Source organism: Salvia hispanica, chromosome 1 (assembly GCF_029641045.1).
Source record: "Salvia hispanica isolate PSC_SH4W2 chromosome 1, Shi_PSC_v1, whole genome shotgun sequence".
NCBI classification, from domain to species: domain Eukaryota; kingdom Viridiplantae; phylum Streptophyta; class Magnoliopsida; order Lamiales; family Lamiaceae; genus Salvia; species Salvia hispanica.
Window position 1 is genome coordinate 2,977,821 of NC_142692.1, and position 19,204 is coordinate 2,997,024.

General features: G+C 38.4%; 2 protein-coding genes and 2 pseudogenes across 3 annotated transcripts; 3 read left to right on the forward strand and 1 right to left on the reverse strand.

The window, feature by feature from the left end:
* The first annotated feature begins 1,914 nt into the window (after nucleotides 1–1,914).
* Nucleotides 1,915–5,495, forward strand: LOC148933091 (kinesin-like protein KIN-13A; annotated as a pseudogene). The gene is made up of 9 exons (XR_016134456.1): nucleotides 1,915–2,103; nucleotides 2,206–2,315; nucleotides 2,441–2,710; nucleotides 3,033–3,260; nucleotides 3,359–3,547; nucleotides 3,661–3,766; nucleotides 3,922–3,977; nucleotides 4,069–4,150; nucleotides 5,238–5,495. The product of XR_016134456.1 is annotated as a kinesin-like protein KIN-13A (transcript).
* Nucleotides 5,407–7,420, forward strand: LOC148933092 (translationally-controlled tumor protein homolog). Its single transcript, XM_089062465.1, has 5 exons — nucleotides 5,407–5,686; nucleotides 6,387–6,460; nucleotides 6,557–6,685; nucleotides 6,755–6,912; nucleotides 7,097–7,420. The coding sequence occupies exons 1-4, from the start codon at nucleotides 5,659–5,661 to the stop codon at nucleotides 6,848–6,850; spliced, it is 327 nt and encodes a 108-aa protein (XP_088918591.1). The 5' UTR covers nucleotides 5,407–5,658; the 3' UTR covers nucleotides 6,851–6,912; nucleotides 7,097–7,420.
* Nucleotides 7,421–8,128: 708 nt separating this feature from the next.
* LOC148933093 (cell division control protein 48 homolog C-like) lies at nucleotides 8,129–11,244 on the reverse strand. The gene is made up of 10 exons (XM_089062464.1): nucleotides 10,952–11,244; nucleotides 10,237–10,817; nucleotides 9,957–10,100; nucleotides 9,693–9,809; nucleotides 9,530–9,616; nucleotides 9,276–9,341; nucleotides 9,135–9,196; nucleotides 8,841–9,042; nucleotides 8,588–8,722; nucleotides 8,129–8,411 (listed from the first exon to the last, which is right to left on the reverse strand). Exons 1-10 carry the CDS (start codon nucleotides 11,211–11,213, stop codon nucleotides 8,376–8,378), a joined length of 1,692 nt encoding a protein of 563 aa, XP_088918590.1. The 5' UTR covers nucleotides 11,214–11,244; the 3' UTR covers nucleotides 8,129–8,375.
* A 2,597-nt stretch (nucleotides 11,245–13,841) lies between these two features.
* LOC125222607 (kinesin-like protein KIN-13A) lies at nucleotides 13,842–18,550 on the forward strand (annotated as a pseudogene).
* The last annotated feature ends 654 nt before the right edge of the window (nucleotides 18,551–19,204 follow it).

A 19,204-nucleotide genomic window follows, 5' to 3' on the forward strand; every position in this document is an offset into this window, starting at 1 on the left:
TATATACTTCACAACTAAAACAATAAAGTCTGTTGAGCAGCCTTTTGCCCCATCGGGCGACGGCGACGGCGGGAGTCTGATCGTGGTAGTGGGACCACTTCCTCGGTTTCGGGGAGCTCGTGCGAACCAACACTGCTGTTGTACTCACCGGAAGAGTTGATCTTCGTCCGCATCCAACCCGAGTCGACACCCGTACCAAACTTTTGCGAATCACTGACCACGAGAAAGGCCTCCCATTGGTCAAACTCTTTGAACTTCAGTTCTTTGTCGGGATACTGGGCCAAGGCCCGGTTCTTCACATCCTCCTCAGACATGCCGCTGGTCGCCAAGCGCAGGTTGTTTTGGTAGAGGGCGGCAAAACAACTGAGCTTAGGCCTAAACCGATCCCACTGTTTCCGGCATTGCTTGGAAGTGTGAGGCCTCGCCCCAGTCGGTTTGTGTGTTAGGTAGGTCTCACTAATGCGCTTCCACAATCGGTCAATATACTGGTTCGCTCCGATATAGGGATCCTCGACTACACCGATCCAGGCCTTCGCAAGCGCGGCGTTTTCCCACACGGTCCAGATCGACCTCTTCTCACCCTCCTCCTCTGCCCCCGTTTGCGAGGAAGAGCTCGGGGCTTTCCAGTTGCCCTTGCCCTTACCCCACCTCTGGCCTTGCCCTTGCCTTTGCCCCTGCCCCTTAAAGCAGGCTCCGCCTCATCGGGAGTCTCACGGATCGGCGATAGCCCAACTCCTGCCCCAACTGCTCAAAGGAGAAAGTCTCGATGCCAGCGTACTGAGTCTTCGGAAACTACTAGGGGAATCATCGGCCAACAAATCTATATATGAGCGATAGACAGATTCCCTAGGTGTCTGAGGGCTCCTGTGCTGCATCGACCCACCCACCCCCGCCATATTTGGCGGCGTACTCCCCATCCCCGCTGCCCCTGGCATCATCCCACCTATCTGACTCATCCAATTGTACATATTTAAGAACATTTGGGGAGATCCCCGCCATCCCTGCCATTTGGGGATTCATCCCCGCATTAAAGTTTCCTTCCGTTCCGGCGGGAAACGTGGGTGTGTTTCCTCCGCTCGTATTGGGGGAGTTCCTATTGTACTCCATAAAAAATGAAATTTGTAGATTTTAGAAAGAAAAACTTGTCCACACAAGTGGTGTGAATGAAATGAAGTTAAACGAGCCATATTTATAGAGTTTTTTTTTTTAAATAAAAATAAAAATCGGGACGTCCGACCTACGCCACAGCGGCGGACGTCCGAGCCCATCCGACGGGCGCACGGGACGGGCGTGTCCTACCTTTTTCTTCACTATGGCGGATGTCCGGTCGGACTTCCGTGACGTCCTACCGCGACGTCCGCCGTTGGACATGCTCTAAGAGAGAGTAAAGTAAATGATGAAAAAAAGAGTAATTGAATGTTTTGTCTTTTGTTAAAAAAAGAAATGACTCAACTTTGTTGAGATAGACTAAAAAGGAAAACGACTCAATTTTTTTGGGACGAAGAGAGTACTATATATATACTCTCTCCAACAGTCATTAAATGTTTGATATTATCATTTTGAGGTATATACACTATCACGTCGTAAAATAACCATACACGTCCCTAAACCATTTCACTCACATATTAGTATTATAAAACCAATAAATATTGAAGACACATCATATTACATTTTTAAAATTCATGTCTAATACCTATACGTCAAGGGCATAAAATGTCCGATAATTAACTTCCAAAATGAGCCGTTTATTAATAATAGTAGTACTACTACTTTATTTCGAAAAAAATCACCACACATTTTTGTGAGATACACTTTTTTGCAGGTACAAATGTATACATACAAACTCATATACGTATATCTGCGTATATTAAAATCCATAAAATGCAATGATGAATAATTTATTCGCCAAAAAAGCTATTGCAAATACATATCAATGTAGCTATACATATATATAATCATCATATATCTGACCCTCCCTTCCACTCTCTCAAGCAATCTCTGAAATCTGCACAAAATTTCGACCCAAATTGCTCGTGTTTCTGTTTTTCAATACAAAAAATCTCACATCTGTCTGCATTTCATGTTCTATTGATTTTGTTTCAGGTAGGATGCTACGGATTTGTTTTTTTGCCATAGCATTGCTTGAATTTGATGTAATTCTGATTGAAATGCGATTAATTTTTGTTTCTGCGATGATCTATGTAGGATATCATTAGGAATTCGAGAAATTTGTGAGTGAATTAAGGGAATTGGTATTGGATTGCTGATTTCGGTGGCGGAGTGCGTTGCCTTTTGTTCCGATTTCTCCCCTCTTCGTACGGTTTCTGAATTTTGAGCTGTTTTTTTTTTTGTTGAATTCGATTTCTCGATGATGATTTGGTGGTTGGAGCATCGAATTGTTATTGATTTCTGGAATTTTGTGGTGTTTGTTTGCTTGAAGTGTGAAAAACTAGATCTTGAAATTGGCTCCCCAAAAGAGATCGATGCGCCACGGTGCTGGCCAGATGCAGCAGAGCAGCGCGGCTGCGGCCACCACTCTCTATGACAATGCGCCACTCTCTATGACAATGCAGGGCCAGGGGTGTCCGGTGGAGATGCGGGGGATGCTGTGATGGCGCACTGGCTGCAATCTGCTGGATTGCAGCATCTGGCCTCTCCGATGTCGTCCAATGCAGTCGATAACCGCCTGCTCCCTAACCTCCTGATGCAGGTGAAGATTAGTTCTTTGAAAATGTTTGCTTATTAATGATTTAGCTATGGTTTTTGTCGCATAAGTGCGTGGATGTGGAAATGAGGAGCTTCGGCATCCGTTGCTTTTGTTGGGATTCGGATTAGTGGCACCGTTTGCTTAAGTTAGTTTATAGAATTTTGAATGAATTTCATTTTTCTTACACCATTGAGTGTGGACTAAAACCATATGGTACCACCACCACTCCATATCCTGTTAAGGATGCCTCTGGGATTGTGTTATATATCACTCTGTCTGTATTGGGTGTGTTTATATTAATTGAGAGGCCTGTTGGTGTATGAAGGGCTATGGACCGCAATCTGCAGAAGAGAAACAGAGGCTCTTCAAATTAATGAGGAATCTCAATTTCAATGGTGAAAATGTGTCAGAGCCTCATATCCCGACCCCAACTGCCCAGAGTTCAGGTGCATTTACTCCAACAGAGGGTTATTACGCCCCTGAGTTCAGGGGGGATTTTGGAGCTGGACTTTTGGACTTACATTCTATGGATGACACTGAGCTCTTATCTGATGTATGCTACACTTACTATTGACATTGGAAATTCTATTCTTCCAGTTGTATCTAAATATATCTACTTAATAGTGAACACTTACATTTGTTTATTTTCAGCATGCTATCTCAGATCCATTTGAGTCATCTCCTTTCATGCCTGCTGTGACCAAAGCCTTTGAAACTGATATTGTTGGGGTAAGCAACAGGCAGCAAAGGGGACAGATGGATGCAGAAGCCCCTGTCGGGTCTTTTAATGAAAAAGAGTTGAGCACAAGAGAAAATAATGTGGCTAAGATTAAAGTTGTGGTATGATTAGTTTCCCTGGTTGATTTAAATTACCTTCAATTGTGCTTATATGGTGCAATAACTTTACTGATAATCAAGTACAAAGTAAATGTGTTACTTTCTTTTGATTTTAGGTTCGTAAGAGGCCATTAAACAAGAAGGAACTTGCACGTAAAGAGGATGATGTTGTGGCTGTGTATGATGATGCCTATTTAACAGTCCATGAACCCACAGTTAAAGGTTTGGATATGTTTTTGGCATCTAAAAACATTATTATTATTGATGCTGGTTAGTTAGTATCCTGGGTTTATTGTTTTTTATTTATTTTTTCTTTTCTGAGATTGGGAACTCACTTTTGAGAGTTACTATAAAGGTTGACCTGACTGCATATGTAGAGAAGCACGAGTTTTGTTTTGATGCTGTCCTGGATGAGTAAGTGTCAAATGATGAGGTAATAATATGTTCTTGGATGTAAACTCTTGGTCAAAATTGGGATGAAAATTGTTTACATGCACTAAGGTTCTTTTTACATGTGTAAGCAGGTATACCGCAAGACTGTCGAGCCCATAATTCCTATCATTTTTCAACGTACCAAAGCAACATGTTTTGCATATGGTCAAACAGGTGCGAATATTCTCACTGACCTAGCAATGCACCTATTTAACCTGCTGAACCTATTGTGTGATTGACTAGTATAGTACCATTGTTTTATCCATTTGCACAGTGTTTAGACATTCATCTCGATGCAGTCTAGCTTAGTTATATGTTTTCATGTCAAACATGCTATATTATTGTACTGCTGTATATAAGACCATATCAAATCATATTAAACTATATCATCTTTAGGAGATAATGTAATAGGTGCTTTTCGTAATATTGCATCATTATTGACGCATCTGAAAGATAATTGATCATGGGAAATGGTTTTTTGTATGAAATTGAACACCGTTGATAATTGGTGTATGTGTAGGTTCCCAGATGTAATGTGACGTTCACTTAAATGTAATCTAGTCTTGCCTTTGTTTCATCATTATTAACTGTACAAAGTCCAACAACCCCAGCTGTTAATTTTGCTGTTTATGATCAAATGTCAGGATTTTTAGTGGGCCGGAAAGAATGTTGTTATGTATAATCATAAGAACTATGCTTGGACGAACCAATTCCAGACTATTATATTATCCTTAGATTTTGTATTCTCTAGCCGGCCATTTGGCGACAAGCTCTTGTTGCAATTTTATACACTCTACGACATTAAGATAATTCTTAGTGAAGGTTTCTATGTGTGTGTATTAAGATAACGAATGGAATATTAACTATATTATTTATGCTTCTAATAATTGATGTATGCAATCATTTGTATATATTTGAATATCTATGATGATTGGAACTTGTAAGGTAGAGTAAGATGACAGAAGAGATTTGAGAACATGCACACCAAACGAAAGTTGAAACCAAGCACATGTTTAAAATCTATAGTCATGAAATAATTTCATGATAGAAGGAGACACTAGGAGTATTTGTTATTGCAAAGCTAATCTGAGGAGCACTTTGGAACATCTTTTTCTACAAGCCATTTTACTTTAGCTTGCTTTCCAATTTTAGAAAAAATGAACTCTCTGAATCTATTTATGTCTGCTTTGTTGTAGTATCTGTTTCTGTAAGAGCTCTTATAAATGCTGGTAGATAAAAATTATGTCCCCCATTTTACCAGGAAGTGGCAAGACATTCACTATGCAGCCGTTACCTCTTCGAGCTGCAGAAGACCTTGTGAGATTGCTGCACCAGCCAGTTTATCGCAATCAAAGATTCAAGCTGTGGCTGAGCTATTTTGAAATATATGGAGGAAAACTTTATGATCTTCTGAGCGATAGGAAGTTAATACTCTTACTTGGTATCCCTTGTATTGAAGTAGCGAATCTTTTTACATTATGTGTGAGAATATCATTCCTAAATTAACTATTTTGAAAAATGCTTCTGTTATAAACTAGGTATGTCAAAATGACCCTTGATGAAGTTAGCTTAGGCTCCCTTATATCCTAAAAATAATTTTAAATTTTATCATCAAGATGAAAAATCTATCCTCATTAGTGGGCTTACGGATTGATTGATTGAGATCTCAAAGTCTTGAAATCATGTTGGTCTATCAAGATTTGCTCACAGGTAATTTTGTCATATTGTTTTCTATCTATACAGATGCATTATTTTTATTTTGAACTTGAATTTGCTAATAGTGTTACGGTTTTCCGTGGTCATGTCTAGATCTGTTTTTCAGCTGTTATTGATTTTCATAATCAGTTTATTGTTGGGCGATAGATGTGTTTCTAATTTAACTGAATATTGCCGCTCGATGCCCTCTTTTTCGCTGGTTTTTGGGTTATGGATTAAGGTTTAAACTAAATATTATACCTTTCTGTTACGGTAGATTTGAGCTTGATTGTGCTTTGTAAATCAATTATTTGGGCTAATGCTATCATTCAGATTTAGGATTCGATGAATCAAGAGTTTTAAAGATTGGTTTTTGCTACTGTTACTGATTTTTAAGATTTATTTTACTAACATAAGTCTAACTTTTGAAGAATTTGCCTTCCATATCTTGGCCTATTTATTACTTGTGATCTTGATTGTGCTTTGTAAATGAAATATTTGGGTTAATGCTACAATTCAGATTTAGGAATAGGCAATTCAAGAGTTTCAGTGATTGAGGTTTGCTATTGTTACTGCTATCATTCTGTGTTTAAGTTTTATTTTACTTAACCATGTATTTTACTTAGGCTAATTGTTAAGCTTATACTTGTTTGAGTGTTATATGAATTTGCCTTGCATATGTCTTTGGTTGTTAATTGGGCTATGTTATTTGTAGGTGACGAACTCCTCTCTGACTCGTTCACGTACAAGGAAATTGAGAATGGTTGTCTGTGGGAAGTCGAGGGAAAGGTTTGACTCATTAACTTTCTGTGATTGATCTCTTGCTTTTCTTGTTTGATCTATATGTTTCAATTTTCATTCTGATGTGCATTTTCTTATACACAGTGGGTAGTTACTGGAGCTGTTGATGTCGACATTGGCGTCAACCCCTCAGCCGAAGGTGCCGGTGAGGACGAAGGAGTTGATGACCAAGCTGTCAAAGTCGTTGACATTGTTGACACCTTCAGGCTGCAGGTTTGTTTTGTTCTCCGTACTCATTATGGTTTTGTCGGATTTCGTGGTCTGACCCTATTTTTTCTACAGGAGCAACCGCCATTTGACAAGAAGCAGTTTATTGGGTATATCAAGAAGTACATCAAAATATTGACCCCTAAGCTCGATGCAGAGAAGCAAGAGTAGTTCAAAAAGTCGATCGAGGGTGCAACCAACTATCTGGTCTCTAAACTCAAAGACCTTCAATTGTATGAATTCTCTCTCATTTCCTTAAATAATTGCAATTGTTGGATTATAATACATTTTTATGCCTGTATACATACCTACTATACACACACACACTCATCATATGTCTACATTTATGATTAAGGTTACAATGTTTTTGCATAGTTTTTATAGAATGATGAATGTAGTATTTTTCTGTGGTGTTAGCTTTTTCGGAGAGAGCATGCACGACGATAGCTCTTTGGTGTTTGCATACTACAAGGAAGGTGCTACCGATCCAACATTTTTGTACTTCGCCCATGGCTTGAAGGAAATCAAGTGTTGAGTGTTTCTTATTACCACATATTTATATGTTGTTGTCCATTATTATTTGTTGAGACATCTGAATTCGTGTGATTTTCAACTTAAAAACATTGGTAAGATATTGCAGTTTTGACCTTGAGACAACATGACATACATATTGTTTGTTTTGGGCTTATTGTTAATTTCTTATGAGTTGCAATTTGTCTATCTATAACCATTAGATTTGAATTATTTTGTTGTAGAATGTAAGCATCTCTGTAGCATATGCATTTGATTATCTTTTACTCCCTCTCCGTCTCTGAAAATATGAACTACTATTTCTTTATTAGTCTGTTTCTGAAAGTATAGACTTGCTAATTTTTTAAATATGGAATAACACATTAAGCATGTATGTTGTTTTATTTACTTACCACCATTACGCTGCGCTGCTAATAATGTGAAGTTTGCTTTCCTTTAACTATTTATACTATCTTTTCTCTTCATCTTTCTTTTTTTACTTTATCAATGGAGTATATATTTAAATTCATGCCAAACCAAATATTTATACTTTTTAGAGGAGAGAGTAAAGTAAAATGTATATGGGAGATATGTGTAGAGGAACTTTCCTTAATTGAAAATGAGTTAATTTTGTTGGATGGATGTAAAAGTAAAATGTCCTTTTTTTTGTAGGATGAGTCGAGTATCAATTAGGTACCATTTGAATTGTTATAGTATTAATGAGTATTATAGTCAATGAACAAAGGGCAAATTAATTTTGAAGTATTAATTTGGTTGTGTAAGATTAAGTTATTTTCAGTTTGTTTAATGAACAATGAGTATATAGTATCAATGAGTATATAATATAGTCAATGAACAAGATGCCAACAATAATTTGGTTGTGTAAGATTAACTTATTTTGAGATGGAGGCCCAAAATTAATTTGGTGACAGAGAGTCAAAAGCTAATAGTATCAACCAAGATTGATCCTTCATGTCATTAGCCTGAAATTAAGTACTCTATCGGTTTAATCCATCCAACTGAATTCTATCTAATTCATCAAATCCATCAAGACAGTCATGTAGAATGCATTTGTCTCATTTTGTTTCTAATTGATCTCACAATGAACTGATATTTGTCTTCAATGTGCCAAAATCTGCAATGAAAACTCAAAACATATAGGCTGCCTTGATTTGAAACCATTCCATCACTGCTCAGAATAACGCTCACACCTCTTCACATACTGCACACAAAATCAAAACACTTCAATAACGCGATAGCAAAACTAGTAGGAGCGCAAAAAACCATTGTATTCTTGTATTTTCGGCACCCAAAAACAAATATGCGACCATGAGGCAAGATAAACATCACAAGTGAGAATTTGGGAGAAATGCAGTACTAGTTAATGAGAAGAAGCACCTCGTCCGACACAGACGGCGAGATTTTCTCCAACGCACTCATGAAATGTATCTCTTTGATAGTCCCTTGTATGCTACTACTTGTATCCATTGATGATAGTTGACCATCTATCGCAATCATAGCAGCTTCATCCATCTAATGTTGGGTTAAAGCAAAAAACACAGTCAAAATTATCTCTCATCAAACTATTACACTCCTTCTGTTTAGACTCTGTAGGACAGAATAAGTAGAAGAAAAGGAAAAAGGGGCTAACCAGAGCGGAGAGATCAGCGCCACTAAATTTGTCACATCCACTGTGCTTGCCCAGAGCCATGAGGTCCACATTGGCATCAATTGGTTTTTTCCGAGCAAGGGCTTTTAAGATCATTCCCCGTTCATCTGGACTAGGGAGGGGAACATACACAGGCTTCCATAACCCTCCTCTTCGGAACATAGCAGCATCCATCACTTCGGGCCTGCCAATAACTCAGCAATATAAGAATTGTCAAATAAGGGCAGAAGGGGTCAATTCTCTAGAAGAAAAGAAATTTGATAATCCATGTAGTACCTATTTGTAGCACAAATTACATGAATATTTCTATGTTTTGTGTCATCCAGTTCCTTCACCAGCTGCAACGGAAGACATTATCTGATTTAGATGAACATTTGGAATGAACAAAATTTGCACTAAGCACTACTATTTGCTAACCTGGGTCAGGGATGGCTCAACAACCCATCCCCCTTCCAGACCACGCTTTGTTGTCAGTGCATCCACCTGATGGAAAAAAGTATGTAGAGGATCAGAGATGAGAAATTACCAAAGCCAATAAGCAGAAAGGTAAGATAAAGTGTAGTTTATATATATTTAAAAAATGGTAATCTCTCTAGCAAAGGAAGGAAACAATGAAAAAAGACTAATAATCCATCTAATAGTAAAAACTAAAATAAAGAGAACGGGAGTACCTGGTCGAAGAAAATTATGCATGGAGATCCTGCCTTTGCTCGACCAAATACTGTGCGGACTTCCCACTCGGCCTTGAGTTCAAGACCCTTGATAAAAACAAAATTTTAGTAAATCAGTATTTTTCTCCCAATTATATTTATGTACATACTAACTTAAAAGAACCTTAAAGTGTATAAAATTGGCTCCCGCTTCATTAGCCACAGCCTTGGCGATCAAGGTCTTTCCGCAGCCAGGAGGGCCGTAAAGCAAAAACCCAGTTGCTAAGTCCAACCCTTGGGCCTACAGCAAGTAGGAAAAGTTTTACTAAACAAAAAAACTAGTATGATTTACTAAAATAAAAGACAAATACGTAACCACCAAACTGGTCAAAGTTCACTTGCATAACTCAATTTAATAAAGTAGGACTATAAAATAAAACAAATTTACCTCACAAGCTTCAGGAAACTTTATACGTGTAAGTATATGATGGTTAAATGCCTCTTTGAGCGAATGCAGGCCGCCAACATCATCCCACTTCACATTCGGTATGTCAGAAAATCTCAAAGAAGGTTTGACCATTTTAGCAGCTTCCTGCCATCAATTAGATAGAACTTAGAAGAAATGATAAGTGCATCATAATATTAGTATAAATTATGACAAGGAGAGAGGAGAATAAATTTTGGATTTACACATTGAAAATGATTATACAAAGATGAGAACAAGCTACCTCAAAATCAGCCATGGTTATATAGAGATTCTCCAGTTCTTTATCTGACAACGGCAACTTCAACCAATCTTTGCTATGATCTTCGGACAGCTCATCTTCGCTATGATCTTTGGACATCCTTTTCTTCCTTGCAATTGCAATTCTCCTCTTTGCAAGGAGACCAGTCTTGAGAACTACTGCTGTCAAATCTCCTCCAACATAACCTGGAGTCAATCTAGCTATTGTCTTAAGATCTATAGTACCTTCTTCAACTGTAAGTGTCCTTGCTAGCTTGGAGAGTATTTCAATCCGGGCAGCTTCATTAGGAAAACCTAATGCAATACGATCATCTACCGGAAACCTTCCTCTCAATTCAGGGTCCATGGAGTCTGGACAATTTGTTGCTCCAATCACAAGAACATAGCCTGGTACAGGATCGAATGACTCTTTCATGCTATAGACCAACTGGGAAACAATGCGTTTCTTCATATCATCTTTTGAGTTGTTATACGCAATTGCCTCAATTTCATCAATGAAGACTATAGATGGCGCGTTACTGTATGCTAGTTGGAACACCTCCCTAATTCTCCTTTCCGATTCACCTAGAAAGATTCAGTTATATCGAGTGAGCAATAAATTTCGACTTAGCAAATCAATCCTGGAGCAGAAAACTAGATTCTAGACTACAAAAGTAAATGACAAAAAAAAAAGTAAATAACAAAAAAAAATTTCAAACCATAAACTCGATAATCTTCAGACATCAATTCGCGGACGCTGATTGTGTGTGACGGCACTCTCGCCTCATTGATAACGGCCTCGGCCAAGCTCGTTTTCCCGCATCCCGACGGCCCGTGTAATAAAACACGGTTCACCGTCCAGTTCTTCTGCCCGAGGTGGTCTTTTAGCTTGGGATTCAAAATAGGTAGCAAGCACTTGAACTTTAATTCCTCGATCTCTTCACTAATCCCGCCAAAATCTGTAAGACGTGGCCCTTTCATGTCGGTGAGGCGGCGGAAACAAGATAGGCTTTGTCTTTAACAAATCCCTAACAAAGGGGGTGAGGCGGATACAATCGAGACAAGACCTAGGGTTTGGGTTCCAAGTGGGCTTGGGCTTGGGCTTGGGCTTGTCCAACTTGAGTTGTCAGTCTCTCAATTGTCCACATAAATTAATTTACAGAATAAGAATTACTGTAGAATTTTTGTATATATACTGTATAATAAAGAGAAAAAATGTACTATAAGAAATTTATTCATGAAGCGAATGATCAAAAATATACTGTATAGATATGCATGTAATGGCGGAGCCAGAAATTTTATCATGGGGGTTCAAAATTAAACTTTAAAAAAAATAATAAATTAAATTATAAGGTTCAAAATGTAAAAGTTAAATGTAATCACGTTGTAACATTTGTCTTCTATTCTTCATCTTCTGGAATCGGTGCATAATAGTTTTATTAGTAATTAACTTTATCAAACACATCTTTTTCTATGTAAGGAACTAAGCAATCATTCAATAGTTGGTCTCTCATGCTATTACGTAGAGAAGTCTTTATGATCTTCAATGCTGAAAATGTTCTTTCTACTGATGCAGTGGCAACAAGTAAGATCAATGACAACTTAACTAATAAATAAACCATTAAAAAATATTTGATATTTCTATACTAAGAATAGCAAAATATAAATTATACACAAAAAGAATAAAGTTCATATTATATACTTCACAACTAAAACAATAAAGTCTGTTGAGCAGCCTTTTGCCCCATCGGGCGACGGCGACGGCGGGAGTCTGATCGTGGTAGTGGGACCACTTCCTCGGTTTCGGGGAGCTCGTGCGAACCAACACTGCTGTTGTACTCACCGGAAGAGTTGATCTTCGTCCGCATCCAACCCGAGTCGACACCCGTACCAAACTTTTGCGAATCACTGACCACGAGAAAGGCCTCCCATTGGTCAAACTCTTTGAACTTCAGTTCTTTGTCGGGATACTGGGCCAAGGCCCGGTTCTTCACATCCTCCTCAGACATGCCGCTGGTCGCCAAGCGCAGGTTGTTTTGGTAGAGGGCGGCAAAACAACTGAGCTTAGGCCTAAACCGATCCCACTGTTTCCGGCATTGCTTGGAAGTGTGAGGCCTCGCCCCAGTCGGTTTGTGTGTTAGGTAGGTCTCACTAATGCGCTTCCACAATCGGTCAATATACTGGTTCGCTCCGATATAGGGATCCTCGACTACACCGATCCAGGCCTTCGCAAGCGCGGCGTTTTCCCACACGGTCCAGATCGACCTCTTCTCACCCTCCTCCTCTGCCCCCGTTTGCGAGGAAGAGCTCGGGGCTTTCCAGTTGCCCTTGCCCTTACCCCACCTCTGGCCTTGCCCTTGCCTTTGCCCCTGCCCCTTAAAGCAGGCTCCGCCTCATCGGGAGTCTCACGGATCGGCGATAGCCCAACTCCTGCCCCAACTGCTCAAAGGAGAAAGTCTCGATGCCAGCGTACTGAGTCTTCGGAAACTACTAGGGGAATCATCGGCCAACAAATCTATATATGAGCGATAGACAGATTCCCTAGGTGTCTGAGGGCTCCTGTGCTGCATCGACCCACCCACCCCCGCCATATTTGGCGGCGTACTCCCCATCCCCGCTGCCCCTGGCATCATCCCACCTATCTGACTCATCCAATTGTACATATTTAAGAACATTTGGGGAGATCCCCGCCATCCCTGCCATTTGGGGATTCATCCCCGCATTAAAGTTTCCTTCCGTTCCGGCGGGAAACGTGGGTGTGTTTCCTCCGCTCGTATTGGGGGAGTTCCTATTGTACTCCATAAAAAATGAAATTTGTAGATTTTAGAAAGAAAAACTTGTCCACACAAGTGGTGTGAATGAAATGAAGTTAAACGAGCCATATTTATAGAGTTTTTTTTTTTAAATAAAAATAAAAATCGGGACGTCCGACCTACGCCACAGCGGCGGACGTCCGAGCCCATCCGACGGGCGCACGGGACGGGCGTGTCCTACCTTTTTCTTCACTATGGCGGATGTCCGGTCGGACTTCCGTGACGTCCTACCGCGACGTCCGCCGTTGGACATGCTCTAAGAGAGAGTAAAGTAAATGATGAAAAAAAGAGTAATTGAATGTTTTGTCTTTTGTTAAAAAAAGAAATGACTCAACTTTGTTGAGATAGACTAAAAAGGAAAACGACTCAATTTTTTTGGGACGAAGAGAGTACTATATATATACTCTCTCCAACAGTCATTAAATGTTTGATATTATCATTTTGAGGTATATACACTATCACGTCGTAAAATAACCATACACGTCCCTAAACCATTTCACTCACATATTAGTATTATAAAACCAATAAATATTGAAGACACATCATATTACATTTTTAAAATTCATGTCTAATACCTATACGTCAAGGGCATAAAATGTCCGATAATTAACTTCCAAAATGAGCCGTTTATTAATAATAGTAGTACTACTACTTTATTTCGAAAAAAATCACCACACATTTTTGTGAGATACACTTTTTTGCAGGTACAAATGTATACATACAAACTCATATACGTATATCTGCGTATATTAAAATCCATAAAATGCAATGATGAATAATTTATTCGCCAAAAAAGCTATTGCAAATACATATCAATGTAGCTATACATATATATAATCATCATATATCTGACCCTCCCTTCCACTCTCTCAAGCAATCTCTGAAATCTGCACAAAATTTCGACCCAAATTGCTCGTGTTTCTGTTTTTCAATACAAAAAATCTCACATCTGTCTGCATTTCATGTTCTATTGATTTTGTTTCAGGTAGGATGCTACGGATTTGTTTTTTTGCCATAGCATTGCTTGAATTTGATGTAATTCTGATTGAAATGCGATTAATTTTTGTTTCTGCGATGATCTATGTAGGATATCATTAGGAATTCGAGAAATTTGTGAGTGAATTAAGGGAATTGGTATTGGATTGCTGATTTCGGTGGCGGAGTGCGTTGCCTTTTGTTCCGATTTCTCCCCTCTTCGTACGGTTTCTGAATTTTGAGCTGTTTTTTTTTTTGTTGAATTCGATTTCTCGATGATGATTTGGTGGTTGGAGCATCGAATTGTTATTGATTTCTGGAATTTTGTGGTGTTTGTTTGCTTGAAGTGTGAAAAACTAGATCTTGAAATTGGCTCCCCAAAAGAGATCGATGCGCCACGGTGCTGGCCAGATGCAGCAGAGCAGCGCGGCTGCGGCCACCACTCTCTATGACAATGCGCCACTCTCTATGACAATGCAGGGCCAGGGGTGTCCGGTGGAGATGCGGGGGATGCTGTGATGGCGCACTGGCTGCAATCTGCTGGATTGCAGCATCTGGCCTCTCCGATGTCGTCCAATGCAGTCGATAACCGCCTGCTCCCTAACCTCCTGATGCAGGTGAAGATTAGTTCTTTGAAAATGTTTGCTTATTAATGATTTAGCTATGGTTTTTGTCGCATAAGTGCGTGGATGTGGAAATGAGGAGCTTCGGCATCCGTTGCTTTTGTTGGGATTCGGATTAGTGGCACCGTTTGCTTAAGTTAGTTTATAGAATTTTGAATGAATTTCATTTTTCTTACACCATTGAGTGTGGACTAAAACCATATGGTACCACCACCACTCCATATCCTGTTAAGGATGCCTCTGGGATTGTGTTATATATCACTCTGTCTGTATTGGGTGTGTTTATATTAATTGAGAGGCCTGTTGGTGTATGAAGGGCTATGGACCGCAATCTGCAGAAGAGAAACAGAGGCTCTTCAAATTAATGAGGAATCTCAATTTCAATGGTGAAAATGTGTCAGAGCCTCATATCCCGACCCCAACTGCCCAGAGTTCAGGTGCATTTACTCCAACAGAGGGTTATTACGCCCCTGAGTTCAGGGGGGATTTTGGAGCTGGACTTTTGGACTTACATTCTATGGATGACACTGAGCTCTTATCTGATGTATGCTACACTTACTATTGACATTGGAAATTCTATTCTTCCAGTTGTATCTAAATATATCTACTTAATAGTGAACACTTACATTTGTTTATTTTCAGCATGCTATCTCAGATCCATTTGAGTCATCTCCTTTCATGCCTGCTGTGACCAAAGCCTTTGAAACTGATATTGTTGGGGTAAGCAACAGGCAGCAAAGGGGACAGATGGATGCAGAAGCCCCTGTCGGGTCTTTTAATGAAAAAGAGTTGAGCACAAGAGAAAATAATGTGGCTAAGATTAAAGTTGTGGTATGATTAGTTTCCCTGGTTGATTTAAATTACCTTCAATTGTGCTTATATGGTGCAATAACTTTACTGATAATCAAGTACAAAGTAAATGTGTTACTTTCTTTTGATTTTAGGTTCGTAAGAGGCCATTAAACAAGAAGGAACTTGCACGTAAAGAGGATGATGTTGTGGCTGTGTATGATGATGCCTATTTAACAGTCCATGAACCCACAGTTAAAGGTTTGGATATGTTTTTGGCATCTAAAAACATTATTATTATTGATGCTGGTTAGTTAGTATCCTGGGTTTATTGTTTTTTATTTATTTTTTCTTTTCTGAGATTGGGAACTCACTTTTGAGAGTTACTATAAAGGTTGACCTGACTGCATATGTAGAGAAGCACGAGTTTTGTTTTGATGCTGTCCTGGATGAGTAAGTGTCAAATGATGAGGTAATAATATGTTCTTGGATGTAAACTCTTGGTCAAAATTGGGATGAAAATTGTTTACATGCACTAAGGTTCTTTTTACATGTGTAAGCAGGTATACCGCAAGACTGTCGAGCCCATAATTCCTATCATTTTTCAACGTACCAAAGCAACATGTTTTGCATATGGTCAAACAGGTGCGAATATTCTCACTGACCTAGCAATGCACCTATTTAACCTGCTGAACCTATTGTGTGATTGACTAGTATAGTACCATTGTTTTATCCATTTGCACAGTGTTTAGACATTCATCTCGATGCAGTCTAGCTTAGTTATATGTTTTCATGTCAAACATGCTATATTATTGTACTGCTGTATATAAGACCATATCAAATCATATTAAACTATATCATCTTTAGGAGATAATGTAATAGGTGCTTTTCGTAATATTGCATCATTATTGACGCATCTGAAAGATAATTGATCATGGGAAATGGTTTTTTGTATGAAATTGAACACCGTTGATAATTGGTGTATGTGTAGGTTCCCAGATGTAATGTGACGTTCACTTAAATGTAATCTAGTCTTGCCTTTGTTTCATCATTATTAACTGTACAAAGTCCAACAACCCCAGCTGTTAATTTTGCTGTTTATGATCAAATGTCAGGATTTTTAGTGGGCCGGAAAGAATGTTGTTATGTATAATCATAAGAACTATGCTTGGACGAACCAATTCCAGACTATTATATTATCCTTAGATTTTGTATTCTCTAGCCGGCCATTTGGCGACAAGCTCTTGTTGCAATTTTATACACTCTACGACATTAAGATAATTCTTAGTGAAGGTTTCTATGTGTGTGTATTAAGATAACGAATGGAATATTAACTATATTATTTATGCTTCTAATAATTGATGTATGCAATCATTTGTATATATTTGAATATCTATGATGATTGGAACTTGTAAGGTAGAGTAAGATGACAGAAGAGATTTGAGAACATGCACACCAAACGAAAGTTGAAACCAAGCACATGTTTAAAATCTATAGTCATGAAATAATTTCATGATAGAAGGAGACACTAGGAGTATTTGTTATTGCAAAGCTAATCTGAGGAGCACTTTGGAACATCTTTTTCTACAAGCCATTTTACTTTAGCTTGCTTTCCAATTTTAGAAAAAATGAACTCTCTGAATCTATTTATGTCTGCTTTGTTGTAGTATCTGTTTCTGTAAGAGCTCTTATAAATGCTGGTAGATAAAAATTATGTCCCCCATTTTACCAGGAAGTGGCAAGACATTCACTATGCAGCCGTTACCTCTTCGAGCTGCAGAAGACCTTGTGAGATTGCTGCACCAGCCAGTTTATCGCAATCAAAGATTCAAGCTGTGGCTGAGCTATTTTGAAATATATGGAGGAAAACTTTATGATCTTCTGAGCGATAGGAAGTTAATACTCTTACTTGGTATCCCTTGTATTGAAGTAGCGAATCTTTTTACATTATGTGTGAGAATATCATTCCTAAATTAACTATTTTGAAAAATGCTTCTGTTATAAACTAGGTATGTCAAAATGACCCTTGATGAAGTTAGCTTAGGCTCCCTTATATCCTAAAAATAATTTTAAATTTTATCATCAAGATGAAAAATCTATCCTCATTAGTGGGCTTACGGATTGATTGATTGAGATCTCAAAGTCTTGAAATCATGTTGGTCTATCAAGATTTGCTCACAGGTAATTTTGTCATATTGTTTTCTATCTATACAGATGCATTATTTTTATTTTGAACTTGAATTTGCTAATAGTGTTACGGTTTTCCGTGGTCATGTCTAGATCTGTTTTTCAGCTGTTATTGATTTTCATAATCAGTTTATTGTTGGGCGATAGATGTGTTTCTAATTTAACTGAATATTGCCGCTCGATGCCCTCTTTTTCGCTGGTTTTTGGGTTATGGATTAAGGTTTAAACTAAATATTATACCTTTCTGTTACGGTAGATTTGAGCTTGATTGTGCTTTGTAAATCAATTATTTGGGCTAATGCTATCATTCAGATTTAGGATTCGATGAATCAAGAGTTTTAAAGATTGGTTTTTGCTACTGTTACTGATTTTTAAGATTTATTTTACTAACATAAGTCTAACTTTTGAAGAATTTGCCTTCCATATCTTGGCCTATTTATTACTTGTGATCTTGATTGTGCTTTGTAAATGAAATATTTGGGTTAATGCTACAATTCAGATTTAGGAATAGGCAATTCAAGAGTTTCAGTGATTGAGGTTTGCTATTGTTACTGCTATCATTCTGTGTTTAAGTTTTATTTTACTTAACCATGTATTTTACTTAGGCTAATTGTTAAGCTTATACTTGTTTGAGTGTTATATGAATTTGCCTTGCATATGTCTTTGGTTGTTAATTGGGCTATGTTATTTGTAGGTGACGAACTCCTCTCTGACTCGTTCACGTACAAGGAAATTGAGAATGGTTGTCTGTGGGAAGTCGAGGGAAAGGTTTGACTCATTAACTTTCTGTGATTGATCTCTTGCTTTTCTTGTTTGATCTATATGTTTCAATTTTCATTCTGATGTGCATTTTCTTATACACAGTGGGTAGTTACTGGAGCTGTTGATGTCGACATTGGCGTCAACCCCTCAGCCGAAGGTGCCGGTGAGGACGAAGGAGTTGATGACCAAGCTGTCAAAGTCGTTGACATTGTTGACACCTTCAGGCTGCAGGTTTGTTTTGTTCTCCGTACTCATTATGGTTTTGTCGGATTTCGTGGTCTGACCCTATTTTTTCTACAGGAGCAACCGCCATTTGACAAGAAGCAGTTTATTGGGTATATCAAGAAGTACATCAAAATATTGACCCCTAAGCTCGATGCAGAGAAGCAAGAGTAGTTCAAAAAGTCGATCGAGGGTGCAACCAACTATCTGGTCTCTAAACTCAAAGACCTTCAATTGTATGAATTCTCTCTCATTTCCTTAAATAATTGCAATTGTTGGATTATAATACATTTTTATGCCTGTATACATACCTACTATACACACACACACTCATCATATGTCTACATTTATGATTAAGGTTACAATGTTTTTGCATAGTTTTTATAGAATGATGAATGTAGTATTTTTCTGTGGTGTTAGCTTTTTCGGAGAGAGCATGCACGACGATAGCTCTTTGGTGTTTGCATACTACAAGGAAGGTGCTACCGATCCAACATTTTTGTACTTCGCCCATGGCTTGAAGGAAATCAAGTGTTGAGTGTTTCTTATTACCACATATTTATATGTTGTTGTCCATTATTATTTGTTGAGACATCTGAAT